The sequence below is a fragment of the Protopterus annectens genome, chromosome 13.part0, assembly GCF_019279795.1.
Source record: "Protopterus annectens isolate FY-2018-M chromosome 13.part0, PAN1.0, whole genome shotgun sequence".
Classification (NCBI taxonomy): Eukaryota; Metazoa; Chordata; order Ceratodontiformes; family Protopteridae; genus Protopterus; species Protopterus annectens.
In genome coordinates this window covers 967837981-967856891 of record NC_056747.1, presented here as the reverse complement: position 1 = coordinate 967856891, position 18911 = coordinate 967837981, and the positions used below count along the sequence as shown (strand labels likewise).

Sequence of the window (18911 nt, the reverse complement as noted above, 5' to 3'; positions counted from 1 at the left end):
CTGCACAGCTATTAGAAACGTAACAAGAAGCATTTCATTTCTGCTAATGTCATGAAAATAACAATAGACATTTCATTTCTGCTAATGTCATGAAACTTAACAAAGAGATATTAATTTCTGCTTATGCTATGAGAAAGTATGCAGCTGCTAGAAGCTTTGATAAAGAAAACAATAGATGCTTGAAAGTATAAACCATAGTCAGCATTTCTTGTACCAAAGCTAGAAACGTACCTTGAATCTAGACAAAATGCAACACATGTATTAGAACAGTACAATTGAAGAATTGAAAAGTTAAAATGGGCTAAAATAAGCCCAAGGCCAGGTTGTTTTTCTCAAAATGTTTTGCAAGCTATCAAATAATCTAACCTAGTCAGCAATAAGTCTAGTAACATTTTCTGTAGAACATACAGAAAGCTGTGTCTAACTATGTCAGCAATAGAATAGTAACATTTTCTGTGTGACAGGAAGAGAACTGTATAAGAATAACATACTAATCACCAGTAATTCAGACAAACCTTGTGCCTACATGCTTTGTCTCCTTGCTGCAAGTAATAAAGGGTGCCTTGCTTGAACCTAACGTGAATTGGTCTTTGAAGCTTTTTCCTTTAACAGGGGCAGTATAAAAATGTTATTGATACCATGATCACATGAACACCTTTCAAAACTCTAGTACAGGCATGAATATAGGTCCTGAAAGGGAGAGAGACAGAAAATGTTACATTGCATGTGACTCCCTACAGGCATTCTTAGATTATTTTTGAGTTCTGAATTATCTTAACATTACATAACATGTATTGCACACAGTAATTTAATTATACAGATTCTACCTCTTTTGTTTCTATGAATATATTATTCTAGCAGTTAACCACTCCATTAGTTTTAAATCCAGTTGTCTTATTCTACCAGTTGTGCATTTAATGTGTGTGACCCATACATGTAAGTATACACAGACAGATACACACACGCACACACACACTTATATATCTATATCTATATCTATATATATATATATATATATATATATATATATATATGTGTGTGTGTGTGTGTGTGTGCCTGTGTGTATATATATATTAATATATATATATATATATATATATATATAGAGAGAGAGAGAGAAAGGAAGACAAAGAAAGAGGGAGAGACAGAGGGAGTAAGAGAGTGAGTGTACTGGAAGTATTGGTATAATGTCGCCTTGCAAATGCTGTGGGGTATGGGGAGCTGTAGTGCTGGGGAATTCCATGAGAAAGATTTCACATACATGTCTCAAGTAGTTGTTCTTATAAAAGGAAGCACTAGAGACAGATGGACACAGAGGATAGCTTCTCATGGACAGGAATTACAAACTAAGAGTGGAGAGTTTTGAAGGATGCCATAAGAAGAAGCTGTCTATTTACCTGTGAGGTACCTGAAGCTGTGGAATTAACTGCATCATGGCCTAATATGGCCCTAGGTAAAGTAATGGACTGGGGCCCCCCTACACATAGAGTACCTGCCACAGCAGCAGCACCCCTGCAGCCATTCCAGTGTCCCATTACTTGGCTATTTCTCCCCATTTACCATAAATACTTACCTGGCAGGGGGAATACCACGATCAAGAAGGTAGTTTCCCCAGGGTGAGGCTCTTCCATTACACATTTTGGTTGGGTTGACTCCTGTGATTTCCCCAAATGTGGGAAACTCAACTGCATAATTCCTGGCAGTGGGACAGTGTAGTGGTGCAGTGGTAGCATTGTCACCTCACAGCAAGAGGTTCTCTGGTTTGATTCTCAGCTGGAGTGCCTTCTGTGTGGAGTCTGCATGTCCTCCCTGCATTTGAGTGGGTTTTCTCTGGGTGCTCCAGTTTCCTCCCACGTTACAAAGACATACATCTGGAGCATTTCTCCTCAGGTCTTTGCTGAAAATAGGCTTCATTCCAAGTTGGACTTTCCTGGTAAACAAATGTTAAAATAAAAAAATAAATAAACACTGTTCAAACCTCTCAGTGTGATTGCAGATATTTGGATTAATTTTAAAACTTTTATTTCAAATTTTATAGCACAAACACTGATAGACATTTGCTAAACTAAACAATACAGTTTTACAATGAAAATAGACTTAGTATTAGCAGTAAACTTCTCTGCCCTTGAAACTTATATCTGGCCATTGATGGATAAACTTTACCTTTGGGCTGTCTTCAAACCGTATGCCACTTGAATAAATTTTTAGGGCCATGTAGACATACATGTGTGCTGTGATTCACCTTTCTGATTGTATTAAATTATATTCCAGTGTAATACTGCACCACTCCACATTAAAGATATAGCTAGGGTAGGGTGAGAGGGGCAACAGCCCTGGGCAAAAAGTGTTGGGGGTGCGGTCAGTTGATCTCAATTGTTTTTTTAATGAAATACCAGCTTTTAAAAGATGGTATTGCATTTGCGGTCAAACGTGACCCCTTTAGGGCTCTGTGTGTTTTCTAAACTGTAGCAACTGCATGCTCTATTGCAGCAAACAGTTTGCTACAGTTAAAAAGTAAAAAAAAACCTCTTTTTTTTTTTAAACTACAACCTGAGCACTGGAGTGCACCATGCAATCAGAGTATCAACTGTAGCAACTGTTTTTGACATTTGTGGCAAACAGTTTGCAAATTTTTTTTTTAATTAAAACATCACAGATGAAGCACTCCTTTCAGGCAGGTATAAACAGTCAGTTTGAAAGAAGAAATTATTTATTTTAAATAAAATATGTTAAGAGAGAGTTGGAGGCAGGACATAGAAATGAGAACTGAATGGCTAGGACTAGAAGGAAGTGTGGAGGGGGGGATGCCATGCATCCGGCCACCTGGTTGGTATGCCAGTAGAAGGCACCTCCTTTTTTTTCTTGCTGGGGTGTGCACAACTCTAACTGTAATAAAATAATTACTTCAGCTTATTACAGTGAAGTGCTTTTTTTTTTTCATTTTAAGAGCTTTGGGGGCTGAGGCTGGGGCTGGTTCATAGTACCAGCAAATGGCATTAATCAAATGAGATATGCGTCTGATTGTTGCTAGTAAATAACTTTATATTTCAGTGTTTCATCTACAAATTCAGTGCTTGCTGTCCTTAAAGAATATATTTACATAAAAAAATAGTAAGCTGGCAATATTGCAATAGGGAATGCTTATCAGAAGGTGTGGGTTTAGCTGTGCATCGCCCACTTACCTAAGGTATACTAGAAGCTGCAGATTTACCTGTGCAGCACCCACTTATCTATGGCATAACAGAAGCTGTGGATTTACCTGTGCAACACCCACCTATCTGTGGTGTACTAGAAGCTGTGGATTTACCTGTGGAGTACCTTCCTACCTGTGGAGCTACAAGCTGTGGATTTATCTTTGGAGTACCTTCCTACCTGTGGTGCTTCAAGCTGTGGATTTACCTGTGGACTACCTTCATACCTATGGAGCTACAAGCTGTGGATTTATCCTTGGAGTATCTCCCTACTTGTGGCGCTACAAGTTGTAGATTTATCTGTGGAGTACCCTCTTACCTATGGTATAACAGAAACTATTGATTTACCTGTGCAATACTCACTTATCTATTGTGTACTAGAAGCTGTGGATTTACCCGTGGAGTACTTTCCTACCTGTGGAGCTAAAAGGTGTAGCTTTACCTGTGAAGTACCATCCTACCTATGGAGCTACAAGCTGTGGATTAATCTGTGGAAAATCTTCCTACCTGTGGAGCTGCAAGTTGTGGATTTACCGGTTGAGTACACTCTTACCTGTGCTGTACTACAAGCTGTGAATTTTGTTTGTTTGAGGATTTACCAAGACTCAAAACTGTGGATATAGCTAGAGGAGAAAGGCGCTAATTCTGAACTACAGCAACAAAGAAAGGAACTACACAGATTATTGGGTTTATGCGAGACTTAAAAACTGAACTGTAACTGATTTGAATAGTGGACAGCTGTTCTTGTTTTAGTTTATTTGTCTTTGTTTACTGGGAAAGTCCGACTGGAAAATATTCATTTTCAATGGAGGCCCAGGAAGAAAAGTTACATTTGTTTACTTTGCATTATACTTTAAGTTCCAGTTAAACACAGAGTAGTTACATTTCTATTTGCATTTATACACAAACAGTAGTTACATTTATACATATACATTCTAAGATTTTACAGAGGTGAAAGTTACTAAAGAGCAAGCCAATTTGCAGCTTAGTGGATTGTATAGGCAGCAGTTATGTATAAAAAGTGTTTTGTCATTTCAGTGAAAGGTTGAGTGTATTCTGTTTAAGGAGAGTATTTGGAGAGTATCATATGGTGAGCACAAAATTTCAGCCTTGAGATGAGTATGTGCAGGACCAGGATTGGCTAAAATGTTTTTAAGCAGTGGTTTAAAACTATTGAGTTTGTTGGAAAGTTTTATTTGTGCGGGGGATGCTATTCCAGAGTTTAGCAATATTTGGGGAGTAGCAAGTCTCCTACAACATTATTTGACTTATTTGTAAGTAATAAGAATTTGTTACTAGAGCGGAAGCCCTTTGATGGACAGTAGGTCAGGTCAGTAATACGTTATGTAGTGCAGGGCATTTTTCTGGATGATGAATGAGTTAGTGTGCTGTAGTTAGCTGTGAATATGTTAGGTAGTTGTGTTGTTCAAGCCAATGTAATTGCTTTAAGCTATGGCAATAGTGGGTCCTATTTGGGTGATTGGTGACAAATTTAGCTACTTTATTGTAGCAGGAAGCAAGTTTCTTTCTTTGACTATTTAAGTTTCTTAGGACAGGAGTGGTGTTTAAGAGAGTCAGCAATAAGAAGGTGGTGGCTAGAGTTTTTCTTGCAGTATTTGTAAAGAATCAATTGAACTTATAAAGGGAGCCTAGTCTCTGGTGAGTAGATTTCATAGTGTGCAGTATATGCTGGTCATATTTACGATTGTCATTTATTATAATGCCTAGAAGTTTACTGTGAGTTACAGTTTCAATAACAGTATTATTTGCTTACTTTATGGTAAAACATTCTTTTGATTTTACCAACTTTTTGAGGTAAAAAACATTCTTGGGGTTGAGTAAGAGGTTTGAGTCTTTGAGCCAGGTTTCTACAGGGGAGAAAGATTTTTGGGTAATGTCTTGGAGCTTATTTGTTCTTGAGGCTGCACATATTAAAGCTGAGTTGTCTGCATACTGAAATATACTAGCAGGGTGAATGGAGGTGTGGAAGACATTAATAAATATATTAAATAGGAGAAGACTCAGGATAGAGCCCTGAGGGACACCTGTAGTGACTGGTTGAAAAGATGAGTAGGTTTGTTGCCATTTAATGGCTTGTTGCCTTCCAGATAGGTAACTAATAAGCCACAACATAAAGAGTATTATGAAAGTCCTAATGAGGAGAGTTGAACAAGCAGTTGCTGGTGCGAGACAGTATCACATGCCTTTGATAAGTCTAAGAACATGGTGAACACAAACAGACCACTTGTTTCTATGTTCGTTTATTATATTGGAAACATGTAGTAGTGCAGTTCCTCGACACACTGTTAGCTGAGTGTGTGACCCTGTGTTACCACCACTGTGGAGTAAGTGGTTTTGCTGATGAAATTTGTGACTGTGTGCCCTGTGTCATAAATATGGGTGATGGCATCTTCCCTTACAGCCATTCTGCTGTTAACATCAGCCTGCTGTGTGGAGGCATAGGATATAGTTACTTCTGGTGCTGGCAGTGTGAAGAAATATGCGAGTATATGCTTAATGAAACCTATGACAGATTAAATGATTTATCCAGAAATACACGCTAGCCTAATTTATCATGCACAGATGGATGTCTTTAGGCCAGATGTGATGATGGCCCACCTGATGACGAGAAATGTTAAAGGTTATATCTGGAAAGATATAATGGGATTTGCTTCACAGCAAAACATAATGTAATTAGCTAAACACTAACTTTCCACAATGCATGTCTGCAGATGTTGCACTGGCCTGAAAGTACCAGTGTTCATACCACTTTTAATAATTCCAGTAGCATCCTCATACATGTCAAATTCATCACCCTGTATAGAGAGAACATAGTCCTCATCCAAAGTTACAGTTGTAGCGTGGAAGGGACACTGCCTGTGCTACTATAGCCAACTGCATTCTGCCTAGCCTCTGTCCTTCTATGTCTCACCATGTCATATGCTTTTTTCCAATACTGTGCCAAAGTATGATCCCTTCCTCCAGTAGCATTAATGTCAACCACAACTTCATTCCGTGCCTTAGCTCCCTTTGTCTGCTTTAAGCCCCCTTTGCAAAAGAGATATTTTCTATATATTATTAGAACATCCATAAGGATGTAGTTCTCCTCTGGGCTATAGTTGTCTCACCTGTACCTTGCGCCCCGCTGCTAATGCTGCACCATTCTGTAACCTGCTGACACATATAGGGGCAAAATAAAGCATTCTCCCAGCTGGCACTCAGATAAGACCCAGGAAGTTAGGTTAGGCTAGAGTAGACCACCTCCACAAAGAGGCTGGTCACTAGCAGAGTCCTTCAGGGCTCTGTACTGGGTCAGCTCCTTTTTGGTATCTACCTCTCAGAAGTCAAAACCAAAGTCACAGGCCTCTGGCTAACCATGTTTGTAGATGATTGGAGCAAGTCATTGGATCCCACCAAGACACAAACATCCTACAGGAAGGACTAACACAAACAAATGAGTGGTATCAAAGCTACTGCTTAATACTCAGTGTGAAGAAATGTATAATAGTATCTTTTTGGAAGTCAACCACATTAGAAAATTACCTCACTGACAGCACACCCCCAAGAGTAGAACCAATAGTCACAGATTTGAGTACACATGTAGACAGTAACCTGGCTTTCGACCAACATGTGTGTCCAGGGTAGTAAGAAAACCATTCTATATTACTCAATTCATACTCAAGAGCATGACATCCAAGTTCAAGGAGGTCATTGTTCCACTGTATTCAGCCTTCATCTGACCCATCATTGTACCCATCCAGGCACATGTCACAACTGCAAAGTCCACAGATGCTCCTCAGAAGAAGAATCCAGAGTTTAAACAGCATATCCGATGTACATCACCTCAAATCTCTATATCTGTACTCTACTTCAAACAGAGCGTTGAGAGGCAATCTACACCTAACATACAAAGCATCCTTGAATCCCACTCTGATGGATGTTTTGTGTATCCACAGAATATATAGTATCAGAATTACTCAATCTAGGGAGAGAAATCTTGCTTGCAGCATAAATAGGACTTGTTGGAGGGATAGGTATGTGTCTCAGAGAATCTCCCATCTCTGGGACACACTTCCCATCTATGTGAAACAGAGTTCTACCTTAACTCTTTTCAAGAGAAACCAGGACCAGTGAATGGGAAATTGGGAATATACCCTGGGTCTAGCACTTATGCCTGTAATGGATAAAGGTGGCCTGTAAATCTTGCCCTAACTTACACACACCCCTTAAAATAACTTGTAAGGTGCATAAACCTGTGGGATACAACTGGGATGCTGAGCTAAGCTTTTACAGGCCCCAGTGGTCATTAGCCTAATATACACCTATGAACCTGGCTTGTGTATGCATGTGTATATGTGTGCATCTGAGTATCTGTATATATGTGCATGTCTTTGTGTTTCCTGTGATGGATTGCCATTCTGTCTAAAACCAGTTCTGTGCTATATACTCATTGGTTGCTTGGATAGGCTCTAGCTCTCCTATGACCCTGACTAGTATAAAGTAAGTACTGAAAATTTAATGTGAGGATTTAATTACTACAGTTTTCAGTGGCCTACTACAGCTTCAAACACCAGTATGTACAACATCCTAGATGTTCTGAACACCCATTTATAACAGCCTTATAGATGTGCAGTTAGTTGTACTTGGATATCTTTAATGGAATGAAAACTGCAAGTTGAATGCCCTACATTAAGACTTTACATTTAACCAAAACTTTCATAAAAAGCAAATAAGGAATAAGGAAATTACTTTCTTGATCTATTTCTGCTAAAATCTTAACATTTTATGAGATGAATAGGTTACCTGAGTGAAAATTTCACTAAGGATAGAAAGCATGAAGTACTGAAAATAGACCAAGACATACCAGGATTTGCAACTGTCTTTCCCTTGTTCAGTTGTCGAAGGCGTTTCTGATGAGATTTTCCGTTATTATGAATCTGGGCCTGGGTGGAAGAGTTAAGCTGAATATTGCACACCTCACATAGAGTTAACGATTTGCGTTTTTTCTCCTTCTTTACTCTCTGGTCTGTCACAATAGACTGAAGAACCATGCTGTCATTTTCTTGCAGGAGAGTCTCAGATGTACCATTTTCTACAGAGCAAGATGGACTCAAAGGTCTCTTCATTCCTTAAAGAAAAGATGTTCCATATAAGTTAGAATATGCACAGACATCATGCAATAGAAAATGTACATAGTTGTACAACTCTGTAAGCTACTGACAATAAAAATAACCTAGATTCAGTGCTACCATCTGTACCAGCGGGTCACCCAGAAACAGTTGACAATTAATTTTGCTTTTGAAAATATGGCACAGGAAACAACTATCTGTACTGCTGTTTTAATTTAGATTTTTTTAGTGCAGGAAAGCAAGTCCGAAAATAAAAAAGGGTGTCACAAAAGCCCCGTGCATCTTCATGGCTTAGCAGAGCAAAAACTAGAACACATTCTTTGTATGAAAAATGTGAAATAATTCTAAGCCACCTCTTGATGGCGGTATTGACCTGCAGGTCTAACTGATTATTGCTCTAATTTTCAGATCTGCCTTTATATCCATGTGTGTCACAGCACATGATGTGTCTCTGGGATGAAATAAAACCCGTTAAACTGTCATCTCAAAAGTCTGACAACTCAGTATTATACTTTGACATGTATAAAAAATTAAAACATTCCAATGTTTTTAAAAAAATAAAACCTAGAATTTGTTTGCAAGTACATAATACCTTTGAAGGTATAACGTAACACAATTAATGCTAGATGGCATGTGTAGTGATAAAGGCAACATTAGTCAGCTCTTTCAGAGATTTTCAATGAAAATTTAAATTTAGATAGCGAGTAGCCTTATAGTTTAATGCTTATTTTCCCTCTTGCGATTTTCATTATGTGTTTATTTTGGAGAAGAATCTTGAATTTATTTTTGTTATATACTTTTAAACAATTCACAGAAAGACCAATAGCATAGCTTGGGTGACTACATCTAGCACAGACTGCACATAGAGTGGGCAGAGAATTAATACATACTGAGCAGGATGCTCACAAACATGCACACACACACACACACACACACACACACACACACACACACACACACACACACACACACACACACACGCACACACACACACACACACACACACACACACACACACACACACACACACACACACAGACACACACACACACACACCCACACACACACACACACACACACACACACACACACACACACACACACACACACACACACACACACATACACACACACACACACACACACACACACACACACACACACACACACACACACACACACACACACACACACACACACACACACACACACACACACACACACACACACACACACACACACACACACACACACACACACACACACACACACACACACACACACACACACACATTTCAGAAGAGTTGTTCTCAGTGTAAGTCTTCCCTTATTCTGAAAGACTTGCTCTCAGTGTAAGCGACTTACATCAGATTAAGGCCTATGTATGAACAAGCTTATTCCAGGGGCCAGATTCCAAAAGACCTGCTGTCAGTGTAAGTGACTTACTTTGGAGTAAGCCCTATGTATAAATAGGCTTATACCAGGGGCTAGATTCCAAAAGACCTGCTGTCAGTGTAAGTGACTTACTTTGGAGTAAGCCCTATGTATAAATGGGCTTATACCGGGGGCTAGATTCCAAAAGACATGCTGTCAGTGTAAGTGACTTACTTTGGAGTAAGCCCTATGTATAAATAGGCTTATACCAGGGGCTAGATTCCTAAAGGCCTGCTGTCAGTGTAAGTGACTTACTTTGGAGTAAGGCCTATGTATAAGCAGGCTTATACTGGGGGCTAGATTCCAAAAGACCCGCTCTTGGTGTGCTGTCAGTGTAGGTTGTTACTTACACTGAGAACAAGTCTTTTGGAATCAGGCCCGCAGCTCTCTCTCCTGTAAGAATGGAAAATAAACTATGAAAGACAAGACGTCACAGGTGGATTACTGCAACACCTCTGCCTCACAGGTTCAAACCTGACCTCCAGTCACTTGTGTGGAGTCTATTGTCTATTAACACCAAAAATATCTAAACACAAAATATCAGAAAAATCTAACCGCATCCAAAACCGAATGTTTTTGCAGACACCCCTGCTAATTATATATGCCAACTCAGAGGTTACACAACAGTGAGCAAACAGCATAAACCATTCTGTAGTACAACTTTGCTTTTGTTGACAGTTTGTGTTTAGATATTTCTGAGTTCAGATATTTTTGTGTTTAGATATTTCTGAGTTCAGATATTTTTGGGTTTAGATATTTCTGAGTTCAGATATTTTTGTGTTTAGATATTTCTGAATTTAGATATTTTTGGGTTTAGATATTTCTGAGCTCAGATATTTTTGGGTTTAGATATTTCTTTGTTCAGATATTTTTGGGTTTAGATATTTCTGAGTTCAGATATTTTTGGGTTTAGATATTTCTGAGTTCAGATATTTTTGGGTTTAGATATTTCTGATGTTGCTATTTTGCTGCTTAAACTATTTTAAGTACACCCATGTGTGTGTCTGTGTGTCTGTTTTTGTCATAATGGTTAAGGTCTTCACCTTATTAATATAATTTACAGAGTCTGATTCTAACCTTGGGTTATTGGCTAGACTTAAAATGGTCCTTCCAAGCAATTATTCTATAGTACCATTTAGTGAAAATACCCAAAGTCGACTGAAGCAATATTGACCATGTATGGTTATAAGCATGGAAGTTGATACATCAATACTCATGCATGTAGAAATAGCCTAAGTGCATGCAATTTTTCACTTTTTAAAAATAAAATTAAAAAGAAGTTATGCACTCACCATAACATTCCGTCTGTGTTGTTGCACTTCATTTGCCTTCAACCTGTGGGACACGGATCCAGGACAGATCCGACTCGGCCGCATTTCTCCGGCATTGGATCCAAGCTAGAAGCTCCTCCCCTACCCATAATGCCCTTGTCTCCTTCCTCCCCCAGATCTCATTTGCAGTGCTCATTGCAAGCATCGTGGTCCACTGCTTCAGGCCATTCTTTGGGTAAGTGAGTTAAATCTTAGTGAGTTAAATCCTCTTTCTATCTAAATTTTTTTTCTCTCTCCTTTACCTACCCCCTACCCTTTTGCATTCAGGCATCAATTTAAAAAAAAAAGAAAAATCTGTCCTTACTCTCACTTTTTTTGTCCTCCCCTTTAAGTGTGTGTGTGGGTGTGTGTTTTCTGTTTGGGATCTCTCTCTTGCTAACAATGTCAGAGGCACCCAGATCAGGTTTCCTAAGTGCACAGAGTGCGGTCATAATCTTTCCCCAGCTGATTGTCACACTCTGTGTTTTGTTTGCTTAGGGGTCCCTCATCTCGATTCCTCCTGTTCAATCTGCATGGGGTTCAATCCCTGCACATTGATCAACAGAAGGAATAAACTTATACTCAAGAGCCTTCTCCCTCCACCTACTACGGGGACTCAGGTTACCCCATTTGTTTCTACTTCTGTCTCTGCCCCGGCCTCTGGGACTCAACCTCTCACTAAGAAGACAGGGGACAGAGAGAAGCAGAAGCACCAAGACAGGCCAAGGAAGCTGTCCCCCGACTGCTCTTCTTCAGCTGAACCACCAGCTAAGCTCCCTTCGGTTCCTAGCACTGGTTCTCCCCAACTCTGTTCTCCTTGTTTCTCCCTGGAGCCGGAGATGACTCTGAGCCATTCCCAGGTATCTGCATCACCTCATTGCCTCTCTAGGTTGTTGTTGGTGGCCTCTTCCTCCAGATCCACCAGCAGCCTTTGCGATGCCAAGGTGGACAGGATGATGCAGAGATGCGTCCCGGATCCGTGTCTCACAGGTTGAAGAGCAGATGAAGACAACAACTTCAGATACATATTTTTTTGTAGGGAGGCAAGCCCCCTGCACCCCCACATGAGGGGCTGTGCCCCCACACCCCATGCTAATTGTACATACTAAATCAGAGATTGCAGGAACATGGGGTAAGGGCAAATTGTTTGTCCTACACTGAAGAAGGCAATCTGAATATTTTTTGGAAATAAAGGACTTATATATTTTTTAACATCCGTGTCTGCTTTTGCTGGCCAATTTTTGTGTTTGCTGTAAGGGCAAATTTCCCATCCCTAGATTTGTGTGATCCCACACACCTGCTGATCAACTGTCTAGTCAACCATTTGCCATCAACTGGGCAGCTGTTAAACTGACATTTGACCAGGTGACTAGTATCTCTTTCTCTCTCTTTCTATACACACACACACACACACACATATATATATATATATATATATATATATATATATATATATATATAAACATACGCACACACACTCGGTCTTTCAGGAGCAGAAGGCTGGGGGAAAGGAAGTTGGGATGTAAGAATGAAGGCAAGATGGTCCACACTCATGGAACGTTATGGTAACTACATAACTTCTTTATGGGTTGTTGTTCTATCTTGCCTTCATTCTTACTAAGGTTGGGACAGAGTCCCTAGCACCATCTTTCTTGTGTGGCTCACGGGAGAATATTCTTCAGAACTGTGGAACCAAAGGAGGCCCTGTTCCTGGAGGCCAAAGTGACTTTGTAATGAGTGATAAAGGTATGTGGCTTTGCCATGTTGCTGCAGCACAAATGGTATCAATACGTAGTCTAGCCCAAAAGGTGGAAGAGGTTGCAATGACTCTTGTGGAATGACCTTTTTCTTTATGGGAAAGATCCTTGTTTAGAGATTTGTAAATGAAGGTTATACAATCGGAGAGCCATTTTGAAAGCAACACATTAGAAACAGGAGCACCTTTCTTTGAATCTGAAAAGGATACAAATATTTGGTCAGATTTTCTGAAGTCCTTTGTCCTATGTAAGTAGAAGAGTAATTGTCTATGTACATCTAGTTGGTGCAGCACGTATTCTGCCTTATTCTCATAGTTAGGGAAAAATACTGGTAGTTCTATGGATTGGCTTAGATTAGAGTCTGAAAATACTTTGGGTAATAAGGAGGGATTTGTTTGTAAGGATACTCTGTCTCTGTGGAAAATCATGTAGGGGTGCTTTACTGACAAGGCTTGCAGCTCTGACACCCTCCTAGCAAAGGTAATAGCTATCAAGAGAATAGTTTTCCAAGATAAAAATTTGAGATCGCAGGATGATGCTGGCTCAAACGGGGAAAAACTAAATGGGATAAGACAAAATTTAAGTCCCATGGTACTGGAGGGTCCTTAATAGGTAGTCTTAATAAAAAGGCACTTTTAAGAAAGGCTTTGCATGGTCTGTTTGACATAATACTGAGGCCTGATTCATCTAAATGGAAACTGGATATCGTTGCTAGCTGAACTCTAATAGTAGCTGTGGCTGTGCCCTCATTGAATAATTTTGCTAAGAATTCTAGAATAGAACCTACTGGGACAGAAAAAGGATCAATGAGATTATTTGAAGCCCATGAAGAAAATCTTTTCCATTTGCTTGTATATATCTTTCTCACTGAAACCTTATGAGAAGAAATAAGGATTTGTTTTACTGAAAAAGAAAGGTTAGGGAGCCTGGCTATGGTTGGAATTGGAGCAGCCAAGCTGTCAACTTGAGGGATTGAAGAGAAGGGTGGAGCATTCCTGATGCATGAGTCAGCAGTTTCAGAACTGGGTCCAAAATCCAAGGCTCCTCCCAAAGGTGAGGCCACAGGAAGGGGAACCAGATTTGACAAGGCCAGTATGGGGCGATGAGAATTAAGTCCCTTCCCAAGTAACTGGTTTTCTGAAGGACTTTGGTTATCAATGCAAAGGGAGGAAAGGTGTAGAGGAGACTGATGGCCAATCGTGTACAAGTGCAGTCCTTGGTAATTCCCCCGGAGGGGTGATAGGGGCAAAGTAGTTGCTGCATTCGGCATTCATGGATGTGGAAAAAAGGTCACAGCAAGGCTGGCCCCATTTGCACAAAATAATCTCTGCCACTTCCTGTTTTAGGGACCACTCGTGAGGCATCAGAATTGCTCTGCTGAGTTTGTCTGCTATCATGTTGGATTTCCCCTGGATGTGCATTGCTATCAGAAAGTGTTGGGAGGAGGTTGCCCAATGTCATACTCTCAGGGACTCCCGGCAAAAGGATTAAGATCTGGTTCCTCCTTGCTTATGTACCATACAACTGACATGTTGTCTGTCTGTACTGCAATAGTTCCCAGTGGAAGAGAGTCCTGGAATGCTTACAACACCAGCAGCACCGCTCTCATCTCTAGGACACTGATTTACAAATGGGCCTTGTGATCCTGCCAAGTGCCTTGGACTGCCTTTCCTAGATAATGACCTCCCCCCCATCTGAGAAGTGTCCATAGTCACTGTGGCTAATGGTTGGGGAAGTACAAAGGGTCAACCTGGCATCACCTGAGTGGAGTAAAGCCACCAACAAAGGTCTTTTTTGCAAGATTCTGTTATTAATATTTTGTGGGACAAAGGTAGTTCCCGCATTGACCACTGAGTGGACAGTAGCCACTGGAGAATTCTCATGTGCAGACATGCTAATAGGATTAATGTTATTGCTGCTGCCATGGTCCCCAGGACTTTTAGGACTGTCCTTGCTTACTCTCTTTTTCTGGAAAGAAGACTTAAGACTTGACATTGTAGAAATTGAACCCTTTCTGGAGGGAGTTTGGCTATCATCTTTGTTGTGTCTAGTTCTGCTCCTATAAAAATGATACTCTGTGAGGGCAGCAAGGCAGATTTTTCATAGTTTATTGTGATCCCTAATTGAGAGCAGAGATGCATGGTGGAATCTCTCGCTTTTGTTAGTAGATGCTCGGTGGTGGCAGTTAGGAGCCAGTCGACTCAGTATGGAAACACTCGGGATCCTAGGCATCTCAAGTGAGCCACAACTACTGCCATACATTTGGTGAACACTCTGGAGGCTGTAGTGAAGCCAAAGGGCCTGAAATTGGAAATGGCTGGCTCCCAGCCAAAAGTGCAGGTGCATCCTGGATCGCCTGTCAATTTTTATGTGGTAATACGCATCCTGGAGATCTATCAAGCACATCCAATTGTCTTGTCCCAAAAACAGTATTGACTGCAGTGTTACCATATGGAACTTGGACTTTCTAATAGATTTGTTGTTGTATAACCACAAACGAAAAACCAAAAGCCAATTTTTACATTCTCTTGTATTTAATAAAAAGCACGTCCAAGCAAACACAGTCTTTACTCCAATAAAATTAACAAAATGATGAAATACATCATGTAATATCCTCTGCCATGCTTGTTAAAACACAAACAATATAGCATCAAAAATGAAAATACACACTTGTAGCAGCACATGCATAATAATCCTCTCTTCTTTATATCTAAACCATAAAGGGGTTTGGCCAAGGTGACCATTTTGTTACAGGACCTAAACTGGACACTTCAGAGCTGCCCTGAGAAGCCAGATCTGCAATCCCATTCTCCCAGCCCCTATGGAAGTGGAGATAGGGCCACCATTTTATCTCACACTGGGGCCTGAAGGTTGGACCCCTGTCCTTCACACAGCACTGTGGGGATGCCACTCTGTGAACGGCACCACCTGGGAGGCAAGAGGCCACATGCCAGGAGGCTCAAAGTGATGCACATTCGTTGGCACCTGGCACCATGGGGGAGAGAGACTAAGGTGTGCTGCAAAATGCGCAGAGATGGGGGGACCAAGGACTATCTCCCCTGTGAGTTTGAAAGCCCTATGTGCAAGGCAAAGGGGTGAACCAGTGTCACAGAAGTCTGGATGAGGGACTGTCTGAGGCTTTGCGACCCAGCAGAGTTCCATGAGGCTGGGAAGATCCCCTGACAGACTTCAAGAGCACATGCAACATTGCATGATTTGGCAGCAGTCAGGAGATATGTAACCCTGGAAAAGGGCTCTCTATCCCGGGTAGAGTTTAAGCCTGGAGGGGTCCATCCAGATGGAAGTCTGGAAAGGAGAGAGAGGTGGAAAGTGACTGGGACAGGACAGCTCCCACCTGGGTGTGGGGGTATGGACCATGCCTCCTCTGGGAAGGAAGTTTAGAAGGGGTAGAGAGGCAGATAGTGGCAGGGCTGGGTGAGGGGCTGTCAAGCAGAGCTCCCCATAATGGAAGTCCTTAAGGGAGCGACTGTTGGACAGCAGCAGGGCCAGGAGAACTCCTGCCTGTGTGAAAGGGATCAGGCAGAGCTCCCCATGATGGAAGTCCTTGAGGAAGCACCAGGGCAGATGGTGGAAGGGCCTGGAGAGCTCCTGCTGGGGTGAAGGCATCCAACTTCACCTCATAACTGATAGCATCCTTGAAAGATCTCAAAGTCCCCAGTGCTGCTCTGGATGGAAATGGAGGGGGACTCCGAAGCCTTCATGAGAGAGGATCTGCCCCTCAATAGCCAAGGGGTGTTCCGGAGTGGCGAATGGGATCAGAGAGAAGCCCCCCTGAGAAGGTCCAAGGGCATGAGTGATCCGGCATGATTTGGCAGCCTGCAGGAGACATGGAGGTGGTGGACTCCCCTGCCATGGGGGGCCACGGCTGGGGAAGGTCTCTTGCCCAGGTCGAAGGGGAGGCCTGTAGGGATTGTCCCTGACAGAACTCAGTAAGGTTGCGCCGGGCAGATGGGTGTGGGACCTGGAAAGCTCCTGCCTGAGTGAGTGGGGTCAGGCAGAGCACACCACAACAGAAGTCCTGGAGGGAGTGACTGACAGATGGCGGCAGAGCATGGAAGGGTCCTGCCATGGTGAAGCCATCCAACCCAATGACATCCTCAAAAAATCACAAAGTCCCCAAAGCTGCTCAGGATGGGAAAGCAGTGAGATTGTCTGCCCCAGGAAACCAGGTCACCATTCAGACTGAGCAGTCTAAACTGGGACATTTCTGTGTCCCAAAGACAATGTTTGGGATTCTAGGACAGAGACTTCCAAACTGGGACTGTCCTGGAAAAATTGGGAGTGTTGGTCACCTTGGGTTTGGCTTGCCCTAAAACTGTAGCTTCTAAGGCTGTTGTTTCACCACTATGAAACTCCTTAAAATGTAATACTACCAGGCTTTCTTCCTTATTGTTTCTTATGCCCCTTAAATGTTCCTTCAATCTGTCTCTGAAAGTTCTTTTACTCTCCCTTATGTACACCTTGCCACAGGAAAATCTAAGTTCATACACTATTCCTGTAGTGTCACAGGAATATATACACAAATTAACATTTTTTTTTTTTAATAATTTTGTCAAAACCTTGTATAACATACTGACAGCAACTGTACCTTCCACAAGGGAAGGTAGCTTGCATTGATACCACTAAAACTGTATTCACTGAAGGAAGCTGGAACCTTCCATGAACTATAGAATCTTTAATACTCCTTCCTCTTGTATATAAAAACATAGGAAACCCATTTTCTTTTATTTTAAGACATTTACTTTTTTCCAAAATGCTCCAGTGGTATTTTACCAATTGAATAATTTTTTCAGAAAAGACTGTATATTTAGTTACAAAAAATAATTTCCGTGTTTCCTGATTTTTTACTACCCCATATGAATTCTTCCTAACCTGTTTGCCTGTTCTTTACTCTCTTCCACAAGCTTTACATTATAACCCCTATCCAGAAAAATTTTACTGCCTTACTTCTTTCTTTATCACTATCCTTCTTTTCACTTCACAACCTCTTGATTCTTAAAAATTCTCCATAGGGAATGAATCTAATAGTGTGTGTGCGTGTGTGCTTGTGTGCGTGTGTGCGTGTGTGCGTGTGTGTGTGTGTGTGTGTGTGTGTGTGTGTGTGTGTGTGTGTGTGTGTGGCGGGGGGGGCAGCCATCACCATGTAAAATATGACTACTTTCCACAAACTTTCTATGTATTCCCATTTGTATTTTATTATTCATAGTACCTCTTAATGTTATATCCAAGAAGTGAAATTTCCTCTTTGAATTCCATCAAATTTAATATTATAATGATTACTTTGTATTTCTTGGATAAAAGTCTCCACTTCATCCCACCCCCTTCATATATCAAAATCAGATCATCAGTGTATCTATAATATTTTACAACATGTTTTTTTTTTTTAAAAAATTATTATAGATACATTTGTTTTTGAACATCCCCATGAACAGGTTGGCATACATAGGGGCAAAACCAGGCCCCATGGTAGTTCCCTTTAATTGCTTATACAGCTCTTCTTTAAATTAAAAAATATTATAACTCAAACAAAAACTAACCAGTTCTAAAATGTAATGAGTCTAAGGGACTTCTTACAGATTTGTTTAGTTTGCTGAGATCCAGAATTGGTCTCCAGTCCCCCTGTTTTCTTTGGAACTAAAAAAGTATTATATAAGTAGTTCTCTAAGTTAAATGAATTAACCTGCAAGAATCAAAAGAAGAGAAAATGGAAACCCCTCTAACTAAAATGGGCTGCTTAATTTTAGTTTTAAGCCAGACTAGGGGAAGGAAGGCCTTGCGGAAAAAATGATGGCCAACAGCAGTTTAAACACAAAGCAATGGAAACACCAACAGTAAATCCATGCAGTTTAAATTGTAACACCCCAGAAAAGAATACATTAGAGAAAAAACACTATTTATTTCAAAAATTTAGAAGAAAATGTACTTAGCCAGAGCCAGTGAAAAGAGCACCTGATCTGCTTAAGCGGTAAACAAGATCTGGGGAACTCTCCTGGTGCATTATGGGATATGGGGTAGCCACAAGCTTGTATACAAGGCCGAGTCAGAACCGAGGATTAGTTCCGAAACCAA

At 40.9% G+C, this 18911-nt stretch overlaps 1 protein-coding gene and 1 pseudogene across 1 annotated transcript in view; one reads left to right on the top strand and one right to left on the bottom strand.

The window, feature by feature from the left end:
• The window catches only part of ZNF385C (zinc finger protein 385C), a 1443898-nt gene that overhangs the window by 869999 nt on the left and 554988 nt on the right, over positions 1 to 18911 (bottom strand). The window contains exon 2 of the mRNA XM_044054735.1: positions 8056 to 8319. Coding sequence (XP_043910670.1) covers positions 8056 to 8319 — 264 coding nt within the window. The remainder of the gene's footprint in view (positions 1 to 8055; positions 8320 to 18911) is intronic.
• On the top strand, positions 1566 to 1740 carry LOC122788525 (annotated as a pseudogene).